This window comes from Eulemur rufifrons, chromosome 17 (genome assembly GCF_041146395.1).
Source record: "Eulemur rufifrons isolate Redbay chromosome 17, OSU_ERuf_1, whole genome shotgun sequence".
NCBI lineage: Eukaryota > Metazoa > Chordata > Mammalia > Primates > Lemuridae > Eulemur > Eulemur rufifrons.
Window position 1 is genome coordinate 49301710 of NC_090999.1, and position 18788 is coordinate 49320497.

Genomic DNA, 18788 nt, shown 5'->3' on the forward strand with positions numbered 1-18788 from the left:
ATATTGATGAACACTAGCAATGTCTACCAAAGCATGGTTATGTATTTTTGTCCAGTACCACTTAGCTGTTGAGATGCAGAAATGAAGCAAATAGCGTTTGGGTTTAATCTCAGAATTAGGATTCTGACCAACTTGTATAATAGGAGGAAAGAGTGATGAGGGAGGTAGGTGTGTTTGCCTAGAAATGATTTCATAGATGGACCATGTGCTATATGGTCTGAATGTGTTCCCCAAAATTCATGTGTTGAAACTTAATGGCTAATGTGATAGTGTTAAGATACCTCCTACCGCCTTTAGGAGGTAACTGAGTGAGTCACGAGGGCTCCAGCCCCATGAATTGGATTAGGTGCCCTTATAAAAGGGTTTGATGGAGGGAGTTTGCCCCTTTTCACCCTTTGCCTTCTCCCATGTGAGAACATGGCGTTTCTTCCCTCTGGAGGATGAAGCAACAAGGTACCATCTTGCAAGCAGAGAGCAGCCCTGACCAGACAACTGAACCTGCTGGTGCCTTGATCTTTGACTTCTAGCCTCTAGGACTGTGAAAAATACATTTCTGTTTTTTATGAGTCTCAAGTATTTTGTTATAGCAGCACAAATAGATTGACCCCAGGGAATCTAAACATGGTAAGGAGGGAAGTAAGCACATTGGGATGAATAATACAAAAAGAGAGAGGATTGAAGGACTTCTTGAGGTTTCAGAATTTTTGGTCATAAAGCAGATGAGCTGAATGGATGAGAAGTGTGATCAGAGAATGAGATTTTTATTTATTTATTTATTTTTTTGAGACAGAGTCTCACTTTGTTGCCCAGGCTAGAGTGAGTGCCGTGGCGTCAGCCTAGCTCACAGCAACCTCAAATTCCTGAGCTCAAGCGATCCTCCTGTCTCAGCCTCCCAAGTAGTTGGGACTACAGGCATGCACCACCATGCCCAACTAATTTTTTCTCTATATATTTTTAGCTGTCCATATAATTTCTTTCTATTTTTAGTAGAGATGGGGTCTCACTCTTGCTCAGGCTGGTCTCGAACTCCTGAGCTCAAACGATCCGCCCACCTCGGCCTCCCAGAGTGCTAGGATTACAGGCGTGAGCCACCGCGCCCGGCCGAGAATGAGATTTTTGAAGTCAAGGTTTCAGAAGTAGTGTGATTTGGGTGATGATGAGGTAAAAAGTGTGCCCCTGGTGGGATGGGGGAGAAGGGGATGAGTAAATTCACACTTAATAGGTGCGGTATAGCTTTGACTCAGTGCAAAGGCATTTTATGAGACCAAATCATTTGTACCCCAGTAATACTCTGAAATTAAAAAAAAAAAAGTATGCCCCTGTAGTTGTATGGCTGAGGCCAGATGAGTGAAAGATTATTAGAAGTGAGGGAGTTAGGGAACTAAGAGGCCAAGGTAGATATTGCCTTAATCATCTGCAAGGATACTGAATTCACCTAGAATGGTGACAAGCGAAAGAAAGAGAGGTGATAAAAAGAATGAACATGTAAACATGTAGATCTATATTAGTTTGCTAGGACTGCCATAAAGTACCACAGAGTGGATGGTTTAAGCAACAGAAGCTTATTTTCTCACAGTTCTAGAGGCTAGAAGTCAAAGATCAAAGATTTGGCAGGCTTGGTGTCTCGTTTTTTTTTTTTTTTAGGATATACAAAAAGTAAAAGTTCATTTATTTTCCTGAAAAAGAATGAAAGAAATAGAGAGATACAGAGAGAGGGGAGAGAGAGAGAGAGAGAGAAAGAGAGAATGGCTACGACACACAGAGGGAGGAAAGAAATGCTGGGCGGTGAGGAAAGTTGCTTGGTGCTTTGAAAGGGTAAAAATGGCTTTTTTTTCCTGCTTTAGGGGACTGACAATAAAAGTGGCTGTGAAGCTGCTGTGTTGGCTTTTTCTGTTTCTCACAGAAAAATAGTGAGTGATAGCAGAAATTAGCTGCTTCTTTCTTCTTGATAGCAGGAGGCATCTGGTACTGTGTCTTCTTGAGGAAGCAGGGGAACCTCGAACTACTGTCCGCTCAGGAACTTTTTTAAGACGGAGAAAGAACTCAGAGATAACAAGTTAGGCCACAACGTGTTTTAATTAAACAAAGAGTAGTTGTGTTGTAAGTTTATTTCTCTTACTTTCTGTTTGATAGTTTATTTTCCTCTGTTAGATAGGTTATTAGTAAGGCCACCTTTCAATTCCCCCTCTCTTTGCTAAAGGGTTGGTTTCTTATCAGGCCTCTCTCCTTGGCTTATAGCTGGCTGGCTGCCTTCTCCCTCTGTCTTCACATGATCTTCCCACTATGGTGTCTGTATCCTAATCTTCTCCTTTTTTTTTTTTCTTTTTTTTTTTTTTTTTTGAGGCAGGGTCTCACTGCATTGCCCAGGCTAGAGTGCAGTGGTGCGATCACAGCTCACTGCATCCCCAAACTCCTGGGCTCAGGCAATCCTCCCACCTCAGGCCCCTGAGTAGCCAAGACTACAGGCATGCACCACCATGCCTAGCTAATTTTTAAAATTTTTTGCAGAGACAGGGTCTTGCTATGTTGCCCAGGCTTGTCTTGTACTTCTGGCCTCAAGTGATCCTCCTGTCTCGGCCTCCCAGAGTGCAGGGATTACAAGTGTGAGCCACTGCACCTGGCCTGATTTTGTCTTCTTATAGGAACACCAGTCATATCAGACAGGTGTTTACCCATATGACCTTAATTTACCTTAGTTATGTCTTTAAAAGGCCTATCTCCAAATACAGTCAACATTCTGAGGTACTAGGGGTTAGGACTTCCACATATGAATTTTGGAGAGACACAATTCAGCCCATATCAATATCTCCTTGAAGATACTCCTTGGTCCTTGATTGGACTTGGCAGTATTCTGAAGAGTCTTTGGTAAAAACTTGGGAAAATATTTAGCAGCATATCTACAAAATTTTTTGTTATGCTCCTTCTTTTTGGAGATGGTGTACTGTTGATTCTACTTAACCTCAATTCTGATTTTATCCCCTAGTGTTGGGGCTGTCCCATGTTGGGGCTGTCCCGTGATCTAGCCTCCCTAAATGACAAAAAAAACTCAATAAATCCTGGAATTTCTATTTTAGTTAATAAAGCCTGTCATCTGAATGTGTATATGTGGGTGATATATAAATTTTACAGTAGGTGTGAATCTACTTTTCTGACTTTTCATATAAATGAGAATAAAATATTAATATGTTCATCTCTTTTAGTGTTTGTGTGTATATGATGGGCTGCATTCTGAGGTTTTGTTCCTGCAGGCCTGGCATCTGTACAGAGTTCTGTAGACAAGAGTTTTATCTCTGTCAGCTGTTTGGAGCATTTGGACTCCTCCCTGTCTAATCTTGTACAAGCTTTTTACAAACAATGTCCTCTGGGAAATCTGTGGCCACCCTTTGACCTTCTAAGCCAGATACCACATTGCTGACTTCAGTGTGGTTCTTGTGAATAATGCTTTGTTTGGGGTCAGGAATATTTTTTAAGTGTGTGAAAACACAGCATGAGAAGAAAGTGGAATTTTGATACTATAGCTTTATAAAATATTGAAGCAAAGTCCCCATGTCCTAAATAAAATAGCAAAATGTGAAAGACTCAAGATTGTTGTTTCAAGTTTTTAGAGTTACAAAGCTTGGCACATGAAATGTGCTTTCTCTTTGGCCTCCTTAAATTTTCTCAATCATGCTTGCTTGCTTGCTTGCTTGCTTTCAGTACTGCCGAATGAGAGAAGCTTTCAGAATGCTGCTAAAAGCAATAATTTGGATCTTATGGAGAAGCTGTTTGAAAAGAAGGTTAACATTAATGCCGTGAACAATGTGAGTAGAAGTTACAGATATGACAAATGACTACTCCAAGTGGTGACTTGGGTTTTACAGGTCAACTGAAATAATAATAAAAATAAAAATGACTGTGCTAGCTGAGATGAGGGAGATCTCCTTTGTTGGTACTTCTGGGGTGTTTAAGCTAAAGGTGGAATCAAGCAGAGAAATAGCCTCTGAGTGTTCAGTATGCACATCTGTGCAAAGTCTGTAGGTGGTCAGGAAAGCCAGCTGCAAGGTAATGGGCTCAGAGTTGGTCCTGGATTGTAGCCTGTGGATCAGTTTGGCCTCACACATTCTAAAATGGCAGAACGTGTTTTGCTATACAAACTGGGTTGTTTTCTCTCCAGTGATGTCCTTTGTGGTTGGTTTTTCCAAATTTAAAATCCAAAGGGGCATATGGATTGTCTTTTTACTGCTTTTGAAATATAGTGCATCTGCACTTTGGGCGATAAGGCCTTTTCTGAAACCTGGCTCTTACTTGTTCTTCAAATGCCAGGTTTTTGGGAGAGAAGTTCACTGCCAGAAATATCGATTCCCTACTGCTTGGTTTTGTGAGGATTTCCTGATAGACCCTCAAGGCAGGGTTTATCAAAGTAAACAGATTGGGGACTGGTCAGTTGCTTAGGACAATTTGTGGAGTGGTTCAAGGTAGGTATAGCAGAGGGGGATTTAATGCTAAATGAAGCCTAAATGAAGCAAGCAGGGCCCCTCCTTGCTTATACAGGCCCCTTCTAAGGCACTGGGAGGGCTCTAGCAATACATTTTCATGGCTATGTTATTATATAAAAATCTTTAAAATTAATACATTTTAACTGCAATTAGTTAAGCCTTCTGACTCTGTCTTTAAACAGGGCTCCCTAAATAGTCTAAACTCATGTTCCAGAAAACCTGTATCTGTCCCAGGCAGTAAGTCATAGAAACTGAAACTGTAGAGTCCGAAGTCACTCATCATATGCAGTGGAGGGATGTTTAGCAGAGGAGCACATGTGTATGTGAGAGGGTATGAGTTTATGTGTGTGGATTTACATGTCTGTGTATGTAGTGTGTGTGCATGTATGTATGTGTGTGTCTGATGTGTGTTGAGTATATATAGTATTCCTGTTCCATCAATATCCTGGAAAGAGCAGAAAAACAGCAAACTTTTGTAGCATGACAATTTTAGCAAGAAAAAACAAGGAAAGAAATCAAGAAAGGAAGGAAGGGAGGAAAGAAGAGAAGATAGATGGGAGGGAAAAGATATGAACAGAAATAAGCAAGGATCATTGAAGGTAATATTTACATAGTTTCAAAAATATTCATGGACACATATATCTGAAGATTATTATGACCAGGAAAATGACTTGAATATGTGAATATGTTGAACATGTGAAGCAGTAATCATTTTTCCAAGTAGCAAGAAATATTCTACAATATCCTTTTTCTTTTTCTTTTTTTTTTTTTTTTGAGACAGAGTCTCACTTTGTTGCCCAGGCTAGAGTGCCATGGCGTCAGCCTAGCTCACAGCAACCTCAAACTCCTGGGCTCAAGCAATCCTTCTGCCTCAGCCTCCCAAGTAGCTGGGACTACAGGCATGCGCCACCATGCCCGGCTAATTTTTTCTATGTATATTTTAGTTGTCCACAAAATTTCTTTCTATTTTTTTTTTTTTTTAATAGTAGAGACGGGGTCTGGCTCTTGCTCAGGCTGGTCCGGAACTCCTGAGCTCAAATGATCCACCCCCCTCGGCCTCCTAGAGTGCTAGGATTACAGGCATGAGCCACCGCGCCCTGCCTACAATATACTTTTTAACCATTTAAAATTTTTCTACATACAACTTTCTGATACTTTATACTATGTTTTTACATTAAAGTACTTGGAGAGATAGAACAATCTAATATAATTTAACTTATAAACAGTGTGGCAAGTTATTTTAAATTCCTGGTAAACTGTATTATACTTTCTAATGACGTCTGTTTTAATCCTGTGTATGGCAAATTGTTGACATCATTACTTGTGGACTTCCTTAAAGTCTCTGATTATAGACAGTAAAAAATGTAAATGGTTTTATTGAATTATCTTGGATGCTATTTTGGCTCACATCCTTATTCACAAATAAAATTAATAGCGGAGCTCATAGGCCCAAATTTGACATAGTAGAGCAAATCTCTAATTGCAGACAATGTCAAAATAACTCATGTTTCGTCAAACTTATTTTGTCACCAGTTTAGCTACTTTGAAAGTTGTCAGAATCAAAATAGAGTCACTAATGTTAAGAAAACTCTGACAAATAGAGCCAGGGAGGACCATGAAGAGAGGGTTCTCATGCTTGTATGCCTGATAACAGAAACTATCACAAAGGACTGCAAAAACCACAACCTTGCACAAAGGCCATTGCAATCTTACACAAAAAATACTTCTGCAAGGACATCTACCCAGCAACTGCCTGTCCAACCTCAGATTGGCGTCACCCTTGTCATTGATCTTTGTAGCCAAGGATAATTATTTCAAAATAATTATGTAATCCTCCTCATTTTTTTTCTTCAAAATTGTCTGTGTTCCTTTACCTCCCTGAATATGCACATAGTTTACTATGGCATGTGTATTCCTATTGCAATGCTTTATTCCCTTATAAATATCTTTTCTTTTAGAAAAGCTCTCTCTGATTTGTTATTCAGGTTGACACTACCAAGGAAATAAAATTTTTAAACAGTTCTTATATTTTTGTGATTAATTATGTGAAACTAAGAATAATAAAGCCATGCCCAGGCATCTTCTTTGGGAGCCAAAACAGTCTAGAGTATGGGAAATAAGACACATACATTACTTACAAGCAAAAACTCCATTGTCTGAAATGTATTATACTGTCTCTGGGCATCCCAGGAGCACTATGTTGACTTTCCTTTGGAGTGAAAGATATTCATAGCTTGCTTTCTTTGTCTTTCTCAGTGTCTGTCGTTTTCTGTGTCTGTCTTTCTTACCTCCCTTCTTCTCTCCTTCCCTTCCTTTTTCCATCTTCCTTTCAGAAGCAATTTATTTGTTTCAGTAAAATTTGTAGTCTAAAAAAATTATAGAAGAAAGAACATGAATGGATTGAACATCTAAGAAAATTTTTGCTATCAATATATCCTAAGCAGAAAAATTTACTATTATTAATGATTGCATATGGGGGGAAATACAACTTTTACTCTCTAAATGAAATCCAGTATATTGCTATATGACAGGTTAGGCAATGGGTTTCAGCTTGAGGTATATCCATCAGTGGATTGCCAAATTCTCTAATATTATCTGATAACGAAGGCAAAATTCTACTGGACACAACTCTTACAATGTTCAAGGTAAAGGCAAAGAGTAAAGCGAAATAATCAGAATAGAAACAACTGATAGAAAATTATGGCCATTCAAGAAACAGGAAACCTAAAAAAGATAAATAATGATCAGATGACTAAAAACACAAACGATGTTTCCTCAGATGAACGATACAGCCCTGCATTTTGCATTTGGGGGAAATCATTTATCTGCAGTGGATTTCTTGCTTAATCACAAGGCCAGGGTGGATGTTGCTGATAAGGTAAGCCCATCTTCATTTAGTAGAATGTGCTGTAGTATAACCAATAAACAGGGAAAATTTGATCACGCCAGATATCTTTCCTTCGCATGCACACAAAATATTTCCTTTAGCAGCATTCATTTTGGAAAGGTCTTTTTAGAGAATATGCATATTATGTGCTTTCTGTATTTGGCGACTAAATTGTTTACTCATTACCTGTAGGACTTGGGCTTTTGCTACTTTTCCCATGTTGACCTCAGGGTCACTAGCATGCATTTGTAAGAGTAAGTTGGTGGTTCAGAATATAATCTGGGACACGGAAGACTTCTAACTGGCCTCAGGGCTTAGGACTTTGATATTTACCACCCCCCCAGCCTATGAGAGAGCTATTATTATAACAACTAATTCACAGATGAGGAGTCTGAGACAGAGAGATCAAATATCTTGCCCCAAAAAATTACATCTAAGAAGGCTGAAGGCAGGATTTGAATGAGCCTGTCTGATTCCAGAGACCATGCAGTTAGCTACCAATCAGCTTAACTATTTGTCTACCTAGATTCAAAACTCACTTTTAGGATTTTTCACCTACTTTTCCCACCTTCATTTAGTACTTTACCATGGCACAAGGCAACTGGAGCTAGAGAGACCCAGCATCATGTTCATCTTACATTACAGAATATGATAGCCTTGCTCTAAAGTTCTTGATTCTTAATTAATCCATGAGCCATGGTTCTTAAGTTAAACTGTTCAGAAGATTTCCACAGGGGTGTTCTATTTTCTCTCCGAACTGTGACTCCCTGGAGCGTAAAGCTCAAAATTGCTTTACCTTCACGTCTCATAGGGTCTGGGTTTAGTATGTGCTTAGTAAATGTTTGGGAGATAAATCAATGAAGTCAGCTTACACCCATTGGTCATCTTGCTGGCAGTCACAGTCAAGGCCTAGACTTGATAACAACAAGAGTTTCTTTTTGTATCACCAGTAGGGCATGGCTCTCTCTAGTTTATTGCTCTGGTATTGGAGGACAAGTAGATTGTTAAGTAAAAACAAAAAAGATGCCACGGAAAGCACTCTAACTTTGTGAGTGTAATTAGTTGTATTAATGGTTATGGTAATTAAAGAAAGTGTCCTAAGGTCTGGAAGTTGTTATTTTATTATTTTGCAGTATTAGCCTACAAAAGACACTTTGGTAATTGGCCAGATTAGCCAAGTGTATTCTTATTTTGACATTGAAAACCTGATACAGTATCTTTTTATTTTACTTTAATTTTTAAATTAACATACTGTACAAGTAACTTCCTTTTTGCTGTACAGTTCTATGAGTTTTAACACATGTATAGAGTCATGTTACCACCACCACAATCAAAATGCAGAACAGCTGCGTCACCCAGAAAATTCCCTCATACCACCTCTTCAGTCAAACTTCTCCTATGGTGGCAACCACTTATCTGTTCTCTATCGCCATAGTTTGCCTTCTTGAGAATGGCATATAAATGATATACAGCATACAACCTTTTGAGACTGGCTTCTTTTACTCAGCAAAATGCCTCTGAAGTTCATCCACATTGTTGTATGTATCAATAAATCTTCCCTTTTTATTGCTGAATATTATTCCAGTATATGGATATACCACAGTTTATTTATCCATTCACCAGTTGAAGAACATTAGGGTTGTTTCCAGTTTTTGACTATTATAAATAAAGCTGCTATAGACATTTGTGTATAAGTATTTGTGTAAGCATATGGTTTTGTTTCTTTAGTGTAAATATATAGGAGAGAGATTACTGGGTCATTGGCCAGGCATGGTGGCTCATGCCTGTAATTCTAGCTCTCTGAGAGGGCGAGGTGGGAGGATTGCTTGAGGTCAGGAGTTTGACCGCAAGCAATCCTTAAAAATAGAAAAAATTAGCCAAGAGATGTGGCGCATGCCTGCAGTCCCAGCTACTTGGGAGGCTGAGGCAGTAGGATCGCTGGAGCCCAGGTGTGGGAGGTTGCTGTGAGCTAGGCTGACGCCATGGCACTCTAGTCTAGGCAACAGAGTGAGACTCTGTCTCAAAATAAATAAATAAATAAAGAAAGAAAGAAAGAGATTACTGGGTCATATAGTTAGTATATGTATAACTTTACAAGGAGCTGCCAGACTTTTTCAGAATGGCTGTGCCATTTTCACTTCCACCAGCAATGTGGGAGAGTTCCTCCACTAGTTCTGCATCTTCATCAGCATGTGGTATTGTCATTCCCCCTCCCCCTTAATTTTAACCATTTGAATAGGTGTGTAGGCATTTCATCGTAGTTTTAATTTGCATTTCCCTAATGGCTAATGATATTGAACATCTTTTCATGTATTATTTACCATTTGTGTATCTTCTTTGATGAAGTGTCTGTTTAAATCTTTTGAACATTTTTTTTAGTTTGGTTGGTTGTTTCTTATTGTTGAGTTTTTAGAGTTCTTTATATATATTCTGGGTACAAGTCTTTTGTTAGATATGTGTTTTGCAAAGATTTTCTCATAGTCTGTAGATGTTTTTCATAGAATAAAAGTTTTTAATTTTGATGAAGTATAATTTACCTATATTAAAAAAATGAATCCTACTTTTGGTGCTATTTCTAATTGCCTAACTTAAAGTCATGAAGATTTTCTCATATTTTTCTTCTAAAATTTTTATAGCCTCGTGTTTTACATTTAAATATATGTCCATTTTGAGTTACTTTTAGTACAAGGTAGAAATAGATCGAGGTTCTTTTGTTTTCGCATATGAATGACCAAATTTTTCAGCACCATTTGACACCAATGTTGCTTCTGTTTTCAAAACCTTTGCAGTGCTGTTCGGATTTGTCCCACACGTGTGCCATTCAGGGACCAGTCTGAGGCCTAGGCAGTCTGAAGTCTACCCCATAGTTCAGTTCTCAAAGCCCTTGTCATGCTATTTAGGGTCAGTCCATGTTCTGTTCAGGTGTAATTCTAAGAGTACATGCACAACTTTATGGAATCCCTTTCTCAAGCTCCTTCTTCTCCATGATCATCTCCCCCATACTCCTCAGCTCCCCCTCAGCCTTATCCTGATCTTCTGTTTGGAAAGCCGAGGGTATAGTCTCCCAGCTCTGCTGTGTACTTCCCACAATTACATCTGCCTTCAGGACCAAGCAGGGGGAGAGTAAAGAGAGAGAGAAAAAAAAACCAAAAAATATGGATCTTTCCTCCACCCTGCTTTCTGACCACAGTTCCTCTGGTCAGAGAGAAGGATCCCCCTATGTCAGAGATTTAGGTGTTTGTCCAGCCCTTGCTGCTACTCCTACTGTGGAGTTGCAGCTTTGGGAATGGGGCTTAGCTGGGGGAAGGGCCAGAAAAGAAAAAAGATGAAGAGGACTTCTCCCACCTTCTCTGCTCTAAAGGGGTTCCCTTCTGCTCCTTAGAGCAGAAAAATAGGCTTTCTCTTGGAACTCTTACAGTCTGTGCCCAGGGCACAGTTCATGATTTGTGTTGCCTTGAGTCCAAGTTGGAAGATATGGAAGAAAAAAAGAACCAGGAAGCTCACTGAGGGATTATTCATATCATGAGTTCTAGTTTCCTTCCCCAATTCTCCAGCTGCCATTTATTTTTCAGTCCTCAGCTGTTCCATGCATTCTGTCCAGAGATTTTATTTAGTATATTTGATGGGAGAGACAGGGTGAGCATGCTTACTCCATCTTAACCAGAAACATAACCCAAAATCTTTAACATACTATTAAAGTAGAGAGAATTGTACAACAAACACGTATATGTATCCATTGCCCAGATTGAATGGCATCTTTTCTTTTAAACAGCATAACTGAGGATTGCCATGTTTCTAATACATTAAATACAGAACTGGTTTATGTTAGAGTGTAAACCAATTATTTCTAAAATGTTGGAGAGATGTTTTACCTACTTGGCCTCCTTGAGGCTTTTCTAAACATATTTGTATTACCCTATATGTGAAGCATGGCTCTGGCTAGCATCAGCTTCTCTTAACTTTGCCTTGTAAGATTGAAATGCCCTCAGGTGGGAAATATAGTAATTCCTGATATATTTAATATCTCTTTTCCCTGCTTTGAAAGTTTTACCAAATTAAATATTTTTGTTACTGATTTAATCATTCACAGTGGCATTAGTATGTAACCAGAAAAATGTTTTTCGTAATTCAAGCAATGCCATTTTTGGTCATATCTGGCAGCATTTTTATCTAAGTGATGAGACTTGAGTTTGACATTGCAGATCTGTCTTCTAAATCCTAACACTCAGTTACAAAGAACTAACACCTGAACCCCCTTCACCATCCATACTTATTCAGTGTCCATTGTGGTTAAGTCTCAATGCCGACTACTGGGGATTCAACTAGATACAAGTCCTTGCTACTCAAAGTGTGTGCTTGGGACCAGAAGCATGGGCATCACCTGGGAGCTTATTAGAAATGCAGAATCTCAGGCCCCACCCTAGACCTTCTGAATCAGAATCTGCAATTTAAAAAATCACCAGGTGATTGTGTTTGGGAAGCACTGGTATGAGATATAGTCCCAGCTTTGAGGTGCCTACTGTCTGTCTAGGGAGCAAGGAGGAGACTGTAGCAGATGAGTACCATTCAAGGCACTGAGTGCTAAGGATCATATGCATGGCCCAGCCACGGAGGACCTCCAGGTTCAAAGTGGGCCACATCCCTGAATCTTGGGAAGAGGCAGACTAGATAAATGGAGGCTCTTACTCCAGAGATGAACAGAGGATCCCAGGTGGGCGTGCAGGTGGTACTCAAGAGGATAATGATAAGCATCTGTGTTCAGAGCTTCTTGTCTCTGGGAAGCTCCTGAAGTGTAAGTGTTCTCCAGAGACGTTATGGACTTCGCCTGTGACTAGACTTGTAATGAGGACAGGCTGTCAGTGACTATTGAACATTTTATGCTTCACAGAGCATCAGGAGCCCACTGTGAGTGTGATCCATGACACATGCTCTTAAATTGTCTCAGGCATGCCAGTTTCCTATCAGAAGAATTTGCTTCATGAAGGTTCTTCTGGGGGAATTTACATCTGTGAGCAGTGATTCGTTGCCTCTGAGGAATGATGGCTCCACTCTGAATTTGTGGTTTTAGAGACTCAAGTTGTTTGCAGCTTGAATTCCCAGCTTTTAGATTTTATGATCTGTGCCTGGAATTTTTAAATGTTGGTTGCTTTGAAATTAGGAATGACTTCCTAGGGAAAAATAGAGCTCCTATCAAAGCATGATTTATCACCTGTCTCATCAAATAGTTCTGGTCTCATAAAAGAGACCATATGTGAAAGCAGATTTAGTACTATGGAATATAGAGCATTGATTTGGAGGGAAGGCTAAATTAAGAGATGGAATTGTGTTTAGGGCACATTACTTTTAAAAACCCTGAGCTAGTTAGTCATTGTACATTGTTGTTCCTTGGGACAAAGAGTGCAAAAATTGCTATGAGTTTTGTTCTTGCTGGAATTGTAAATATGTAAATGGACTAACTCACCATCTATTATGACAGCTGAAATGTAAATTTGACAGGGTACGTACATTTATAGTAGGGTTTCTCAACAGTGGTGCTATTGACTTTTGGGCTAGATAATTCTTTGTTGTGGGGGCTGCCCTGTGCATTGTAGGATGTTTAGCAGCATCCCTGGCCTCTACCCACTAACTGCCAATATTACCCTTCAATCATGACAACCAAAAATGTCTCCATACATTTCCACATGTCCCCTGGGAACAAAATCACCCTCAGTTGGGAACCACCAATTTAGAGTCATACCTCAACAATCTGAAACTTGCTGTTTCACTCTCCCAACTCTACTGAGAATAAGAGAATACATTAATGCAATTTCTGGGGCAGCCAAAATAAATGCCAAAAGGCTTGTGCACTTTGCAAATAGAAGTGCCCCGCAGACCTTCATTCCTTATTTATTATTCATACTGTGTACATCTAGCAAACTGGTTTCCTGGATTACAAACACAGCTGATTAGGAGAGGCAAATAAGAGATAGTGAAAGGGCTTGCTTTGAGCAGGCACTTGTACAAAGGAAATGGATTATTTTCTGACAAGGATAAAAGGAAACAGAAAAGCAGACACAGGAATGTATAGATAAGGAAGCTGAGGCTGAGAGTTAACTAAGTTGACCACGATCACAGTACTTGAAAGTGGTAGTAAATGACCAGAAGAGGGGGTCAGTTCTGATTGATCCTAAAGATACTGCTCATAATGTCTGTCCTACACTGCTTTTCTAGGTAGAGATCAGTATTTGTCAGTTTACTTCCCTCCAATCCCACTTTCCTGAAATAACCAATGTTAACTGCTGGCTGTATTTCCTTTCACAATTTTCTCTCTGCTTATTCAGCATACAAGTCAGCATACAGCTGCCCACAGCATCCCTGCAGGTAAGTTCTGATCTGAATCTCACTTTCAGTCTAACTACTTTATGCTTTCATGTGTTTGTGCACACACACACAGCCCTGTATAATTTTGTATAAATGGAATCTTTTAAATAGCTTCTGTATAAATGGAATCCTTTTTATAACTTGTCTTTGTTGGGTATTTTTTTGCATCACTTTTGTGTACCCTCCCCTCCTCTAGTAACTACATTAACAATCTGAGATCTGTGTTTATTTCTGTGCTTTTTTCTGTGTTCATATAAGCATATCTATATCAATCTAGCTACAATAGATATAGACATATACACACGGGGATTTTGTTGCTTTTTTAAAAAATGAGATTATATTAATATTATATTTATTCTCTTATTTTCCACATTTAGCAAAGCTCATGGAAATCTTTCCACATCAATTGTTACAGTGCTAATTCATTATTTTTAATGGTGTATTATATGGTATGACTGTCCCACAATTTATTTACCATTTGCATATTGATAGGCATTTGCTTTGCTCCTAGTTTTTAGTGTTACAATTAATATCCAATGTATATCCTATATATATCCAATATATACAATGTATATGTAATATTAGGTCCTGAAATTTTATTTTCATGGGATAGATCCCAGGAATGGGATTGCTCATTGTATTTTAACTTTTATTAGATATTGCCAGATTACTTAAACAATAATAGTTTCCATTCCCTTTCTATCCATTTATCTGTCAGTTTAGTTATCTTTTTCTTGTTGATTTATGAGTACTTCATATATTAGAGAATAACCGTTTTTGCTTATTAAAGGTACATTTTTTAAAAATCTATCATTTAGGCCGGGCGAGGTGGCTCACGCCTGTAATCCTAGCACTCTGGGAGGCCGAGGCGGGTAGATCACTTGAGGTCAGGAGTTCGAGACAGCCTAAGCAAGAGTGAGACCCCATCTTTACTAAAAATAGAAAGAAATTATCTGGCCAACTAAAATATATATAGAAAAAATTAGCTGGGCATGGTGGTGCATGCCTGTAGTCCCAGCTACTCTGGAGGCTGAGGCAGAAGGATTGCTTAAGCCCAGGAGTTTGAGGTTGCTGTGAGCTAGGCTGACGCCACAGCACTCACCCTAGCCTAGGCAACAAAGTGAGACTCTGTCTCAAAAAAAAAAAAAAAATCTATCATTTATTGACTTTATCATTTGTCTTTTATAACTCTGGATTAAGAGACTGTACATTATAGTCTGGATTTTGTTCTAATCTATTTATTGTTTGTGTGCTTTTTTGTGAGTATAGTGTGATATAACATTTCATTTTATTTTCTTCCAGATGGAGAACCACTTGTGCTTGTACCACTTATTAAACATACCATTTTTCCAATACAATTGAAATATTACTTTTGCTGTATATTAAATTGTCTATTTCTAATTTTCAACAATGTAGTATTAACTTGGCCTTTTTGATGAGATAGTTTGCCATGGCTCATCTGAGTGATAGATTCTCTTCTTTTCTCTTCTTGGGGAAGCATGGCTTGACAATAATTCACCTTGCAGCCTGGTCTGGAAACCTTGAAATCATGCTCATGCTGGTTAGAGCTGGAGCTGACCAGAGAGCCAAGATTCAGGTAGGGATGTGGGTCACACTTGGACATAGGTTCTTACCTCACTATTGCAGGAGAGGGGAAATTCTCAGGTCACTCTGTAAGTATCACCCCCCTTTCTCCCCGCTCTCTTTAGGATGGAATGAACGCCCTCCACTTTGCAGCTCAGAGCAATAATGTGCACATCATGGAGTACCTCATTCAAGACCTGCACTTGAAGGACCTGATGAACCAGCCTGATGAGATGTGTTTACAGTGGTTGGACAGGTCTTGCATCCACCCCCACCAAAGTCTGCTGTCTTCCTCCCCCTGATAGAGCTACAAGAGCAGCCATCAGAGACAACCTAGCCCTGTAGCCAGCTCCTCCATCACCGTGGCAGACCATGGAATGGAAGGGATGTGTTGGTGTTGGCGGTGATCCTAGCCCCTGCGTGTGGGGAGGACAGGAAGTGTTGAGGAAGCAGCAGATTCTTTCTTCCCTTTCTACTTCACCATCCTGGCCAAGGTGTGCATAGTATCCATCCCTTTTAATATTCAGAATGTGTGCCTAAATTTTATTATATTCTGCTTAGCCTTTTTGGAATGCATTTGACCCAAAGCTATACAGCAATGAGCCATGGAATATAATGCAGTTAAATTGTATTTGTCTATATTCCTTTTATTTTCATAAGGAGATACAGAATAATTCCAGCTACCACTTAATGAGTGTTTATTAATATGCTAGGAACAGAGAAAGATACTTACATACATTATTTCAGTAGTAAGAAGTCTAGGACCTGTCCCCTACGATACTTAACAAATCACTGTTGGAGGAATGAATTATCTCATTAATCCCCAAAATTCTATAAAGTAGAAATATTTTGCTATTATTTTAGAGGTGAAGAAGTTGAGGCTCAGGGAAACTACATACCTGATCCAAAGTCTCAAAACTAAAAAGTGACAGAACTAGGATTTGAAGCCATGTCAGCTGATTCCAGTCATCGTGCTGTACTTTCTCCCTTCTCAGATGACAGTGGGCATTGCCCATGTGCCAGGGACTGTCTTTTCCCTGTAATATCTCCCTCTGTGCTTTTTCCATAGGTGACAGTAGTAGCCTTTGTGCAGTTGGCATTTTGATTCCTTAGCAGTGGAGTATATTTCATGAATGGGACCTACTTTTCTCTGCACCAGTAGAATATTTTTCCCCATCAAGTTTCTCTAGAAGTTGATCAGTAATATTCCCTTCATTTCACCTGTTTTTAAAAATTTTTATAGTTTTCCTGACCTCAATCTTAAAAACAACAGTAACAACAACAAAAATGATTTCTTTGAATTAGGTCTATAAACTTCTTTTACTTCCTCTACATGTGACTAAAGAACTATACATTTATAGCTTGGAGGCAGACAGACTTGGGCTATGCTCAGGCAGTGCCACAATATGTTAGTTATGTGGCTTTAAGCAAGTTCTCCAACTGCTGAAGACCTCAGTTCCTCCATCTGTACAATGGAAATAATAAAATCTACTTCCTGGTAGCATCAACAATGATAGGGGAAGTCTTGTCCCCCATATAATTTTTTTTTCTCAGCAAACTTCCATTCTTTGATGTAGATGATTGATATTTCCTCGATCTTAGGTAAAAGTACCTATGCAGATGAGGTTCATGATGGGCCATTCCACAACCCTCTTCCAAGTACACAGTACCGCTAAGCCATTCCTATGTAGCAATATTGGAGCAGCCACTGTTGAGATGCTTACATGAGGTAATGACTATAACACAGTTAGCAAAGAGCCTGGCACATGCTAAGTGTTCACTAAATGGTAGTTACAGTAACAATTATTATAGGATAAAATGTGCTACCTGATTTCCTCAAACTGCCAATCATAGTCAAACACCATTTAGTGTCAGGGTGAGGAAGTGGGCTCTTTCCAGTTTGATCCATGGTAAGTAGGGATGTGGCTTATGAATGAACTCCATGCCGTTCAGTTCAGCAGATATTTGTTGAAGGTCTGCTAGGTATGAGACATGCAGTTTATTCCCCTTTCAGTGGACTCTGCTTTCATGGGAGACCACAGCATCTGGGAAGGATCAGGCAGACTGATGAGGTTCTAAGACCAAAGCAGGGAGCCTTCCACACTTCTTGAGTTTCTGCCGTCAGCAGCCTTCCTGCCCATCATCCCTTTTCAGCTGGTTCTGAGCTCGTCCTGAACCCTTCCTCCTTCTCTGACTATCCATTGGGGAAAGGCTGAGGAGCCCTGGTAGCAGACTGTGCAGAGCCGAATGTCCAGCTGAGAGATCTTAAATTAAGATGGGTTCAGAGACATACAAGAAATGAGCAAATAGGCCGAGCATGGTGGCTCACACCTGTAATCCTAGCACTCTGGGAGGCTGAGGCAGGAGGATAGCTTGAGCTCAGGAGTTTGAGACCAGCCTGAGCAAGAGTGAGACCCTATCTCTACTATAAGTAGAAAGAAATTAGCCAAACAACTAAAAATAGAAAAAATTAGCCAGGCACGGTGGTGCGTGCCTATAGTCCCAGCTGCCCGGGAAGCTGAGGCAGGAGGATCACTTGAGCCCAGGAGTTTAAGGTTGCTGTGAGCTAGGCTGACACCACGGCACTCTAGCCCAGGCAAGAGAGTGAGACTCTGTCTCAAAAGAAAAGAAAGAAAGAAATGAGCAAATAATGAGTCCACTGGGTCATGTAGGGAAAGAAGACTCTCTGAGTCTAATTTCGGTCCTATATGAAAACTGGATTGATCAACGGGAAAGACAAACAAAGTCTTTTTTTCTAAGATCTGTGAGTGGAGTCAAGTGTGTTGGCAAAAGGCAGTTGGAATGGTACTTGCCAAGGGCTGGGGGGAAGGGAGAATAGGGAGTTATTGTTTAATGGGAACAGAATTTCAGTTTTGCAAGATGAAAAGGGTTATGGAGATGCATGGTAGTGATGGTTGCACAACAGTATGAATGTATTTAATACCACTGAACTGTACACTTAGTGATGGTTAAAATGGCAGATTTTATGTGTATTTTACCACAATTTAAAAAATTAGAAAAGAAAAGCTAGTTGGAGCTGGGGCCAGGAGCTCAGGGTCTATTCATTCAGCATTGGGTTTCCCATCTGTACTTGTTTAAAGGTACTGTGGAGTCATGAAATGCATTTGATAAACTCTGAGCCTGCTCCACCTGCACAGCATTACCCTCTTGCCTAGTTTCTTATCAACAGAAAGTGATTGACAGCTTGTTTACCTACCAGTTTTAGTAAAATCCTTCTCTTTGGCCTGGAGGAAACTCCAAAAGCTAACAAGGAAGCTTTCCTGGGAGGAGACCTTTAAAACAGAAGGAGAGTTTGGATGGGGGTGGGAGAGATGGAGGACAGGAGGTGGGGGTGGGGGGGAATCTTTTCAGATGTCTCCCAGCTCCATGGCCTAGAGATCCTTGAGAGCAGAGAGATTAGAACAGCCAGAAGTTATGGGTAAAGTAGTCTAAATATTTTGAATCTACATGTAAACTTCCAT

General features: G+C 39.7%; 1 protein-coding gene across 1 annotated transcript in view; it reads left to right on the forward strand.

The window, feature by feature from the left end:
* Positions 1 to 440: 440 nt before the first annotated feature.
* Positions 441 to 18788, forward strand: part of ANKDD1B (ankyrin repeat and death domain containing 1B) — a 49106-nt gene continuing 30758 nt past the window's right edge. The window contains 5 exon segments of the mRNA XM_069492232.1: positions 441 to 504; positions 3697 to 3800; positions 7255 to 7353; positions 15221 to 15319; positions 15432 to 15543. Of these exon segments, the coding sequence (XP_069348333.1) occupies positions 441 to 504; positions 3697 to 3800; positions 7255 to 7353; positions 15221 to 15319; positions 15432 to 15543 (478 nt within the window).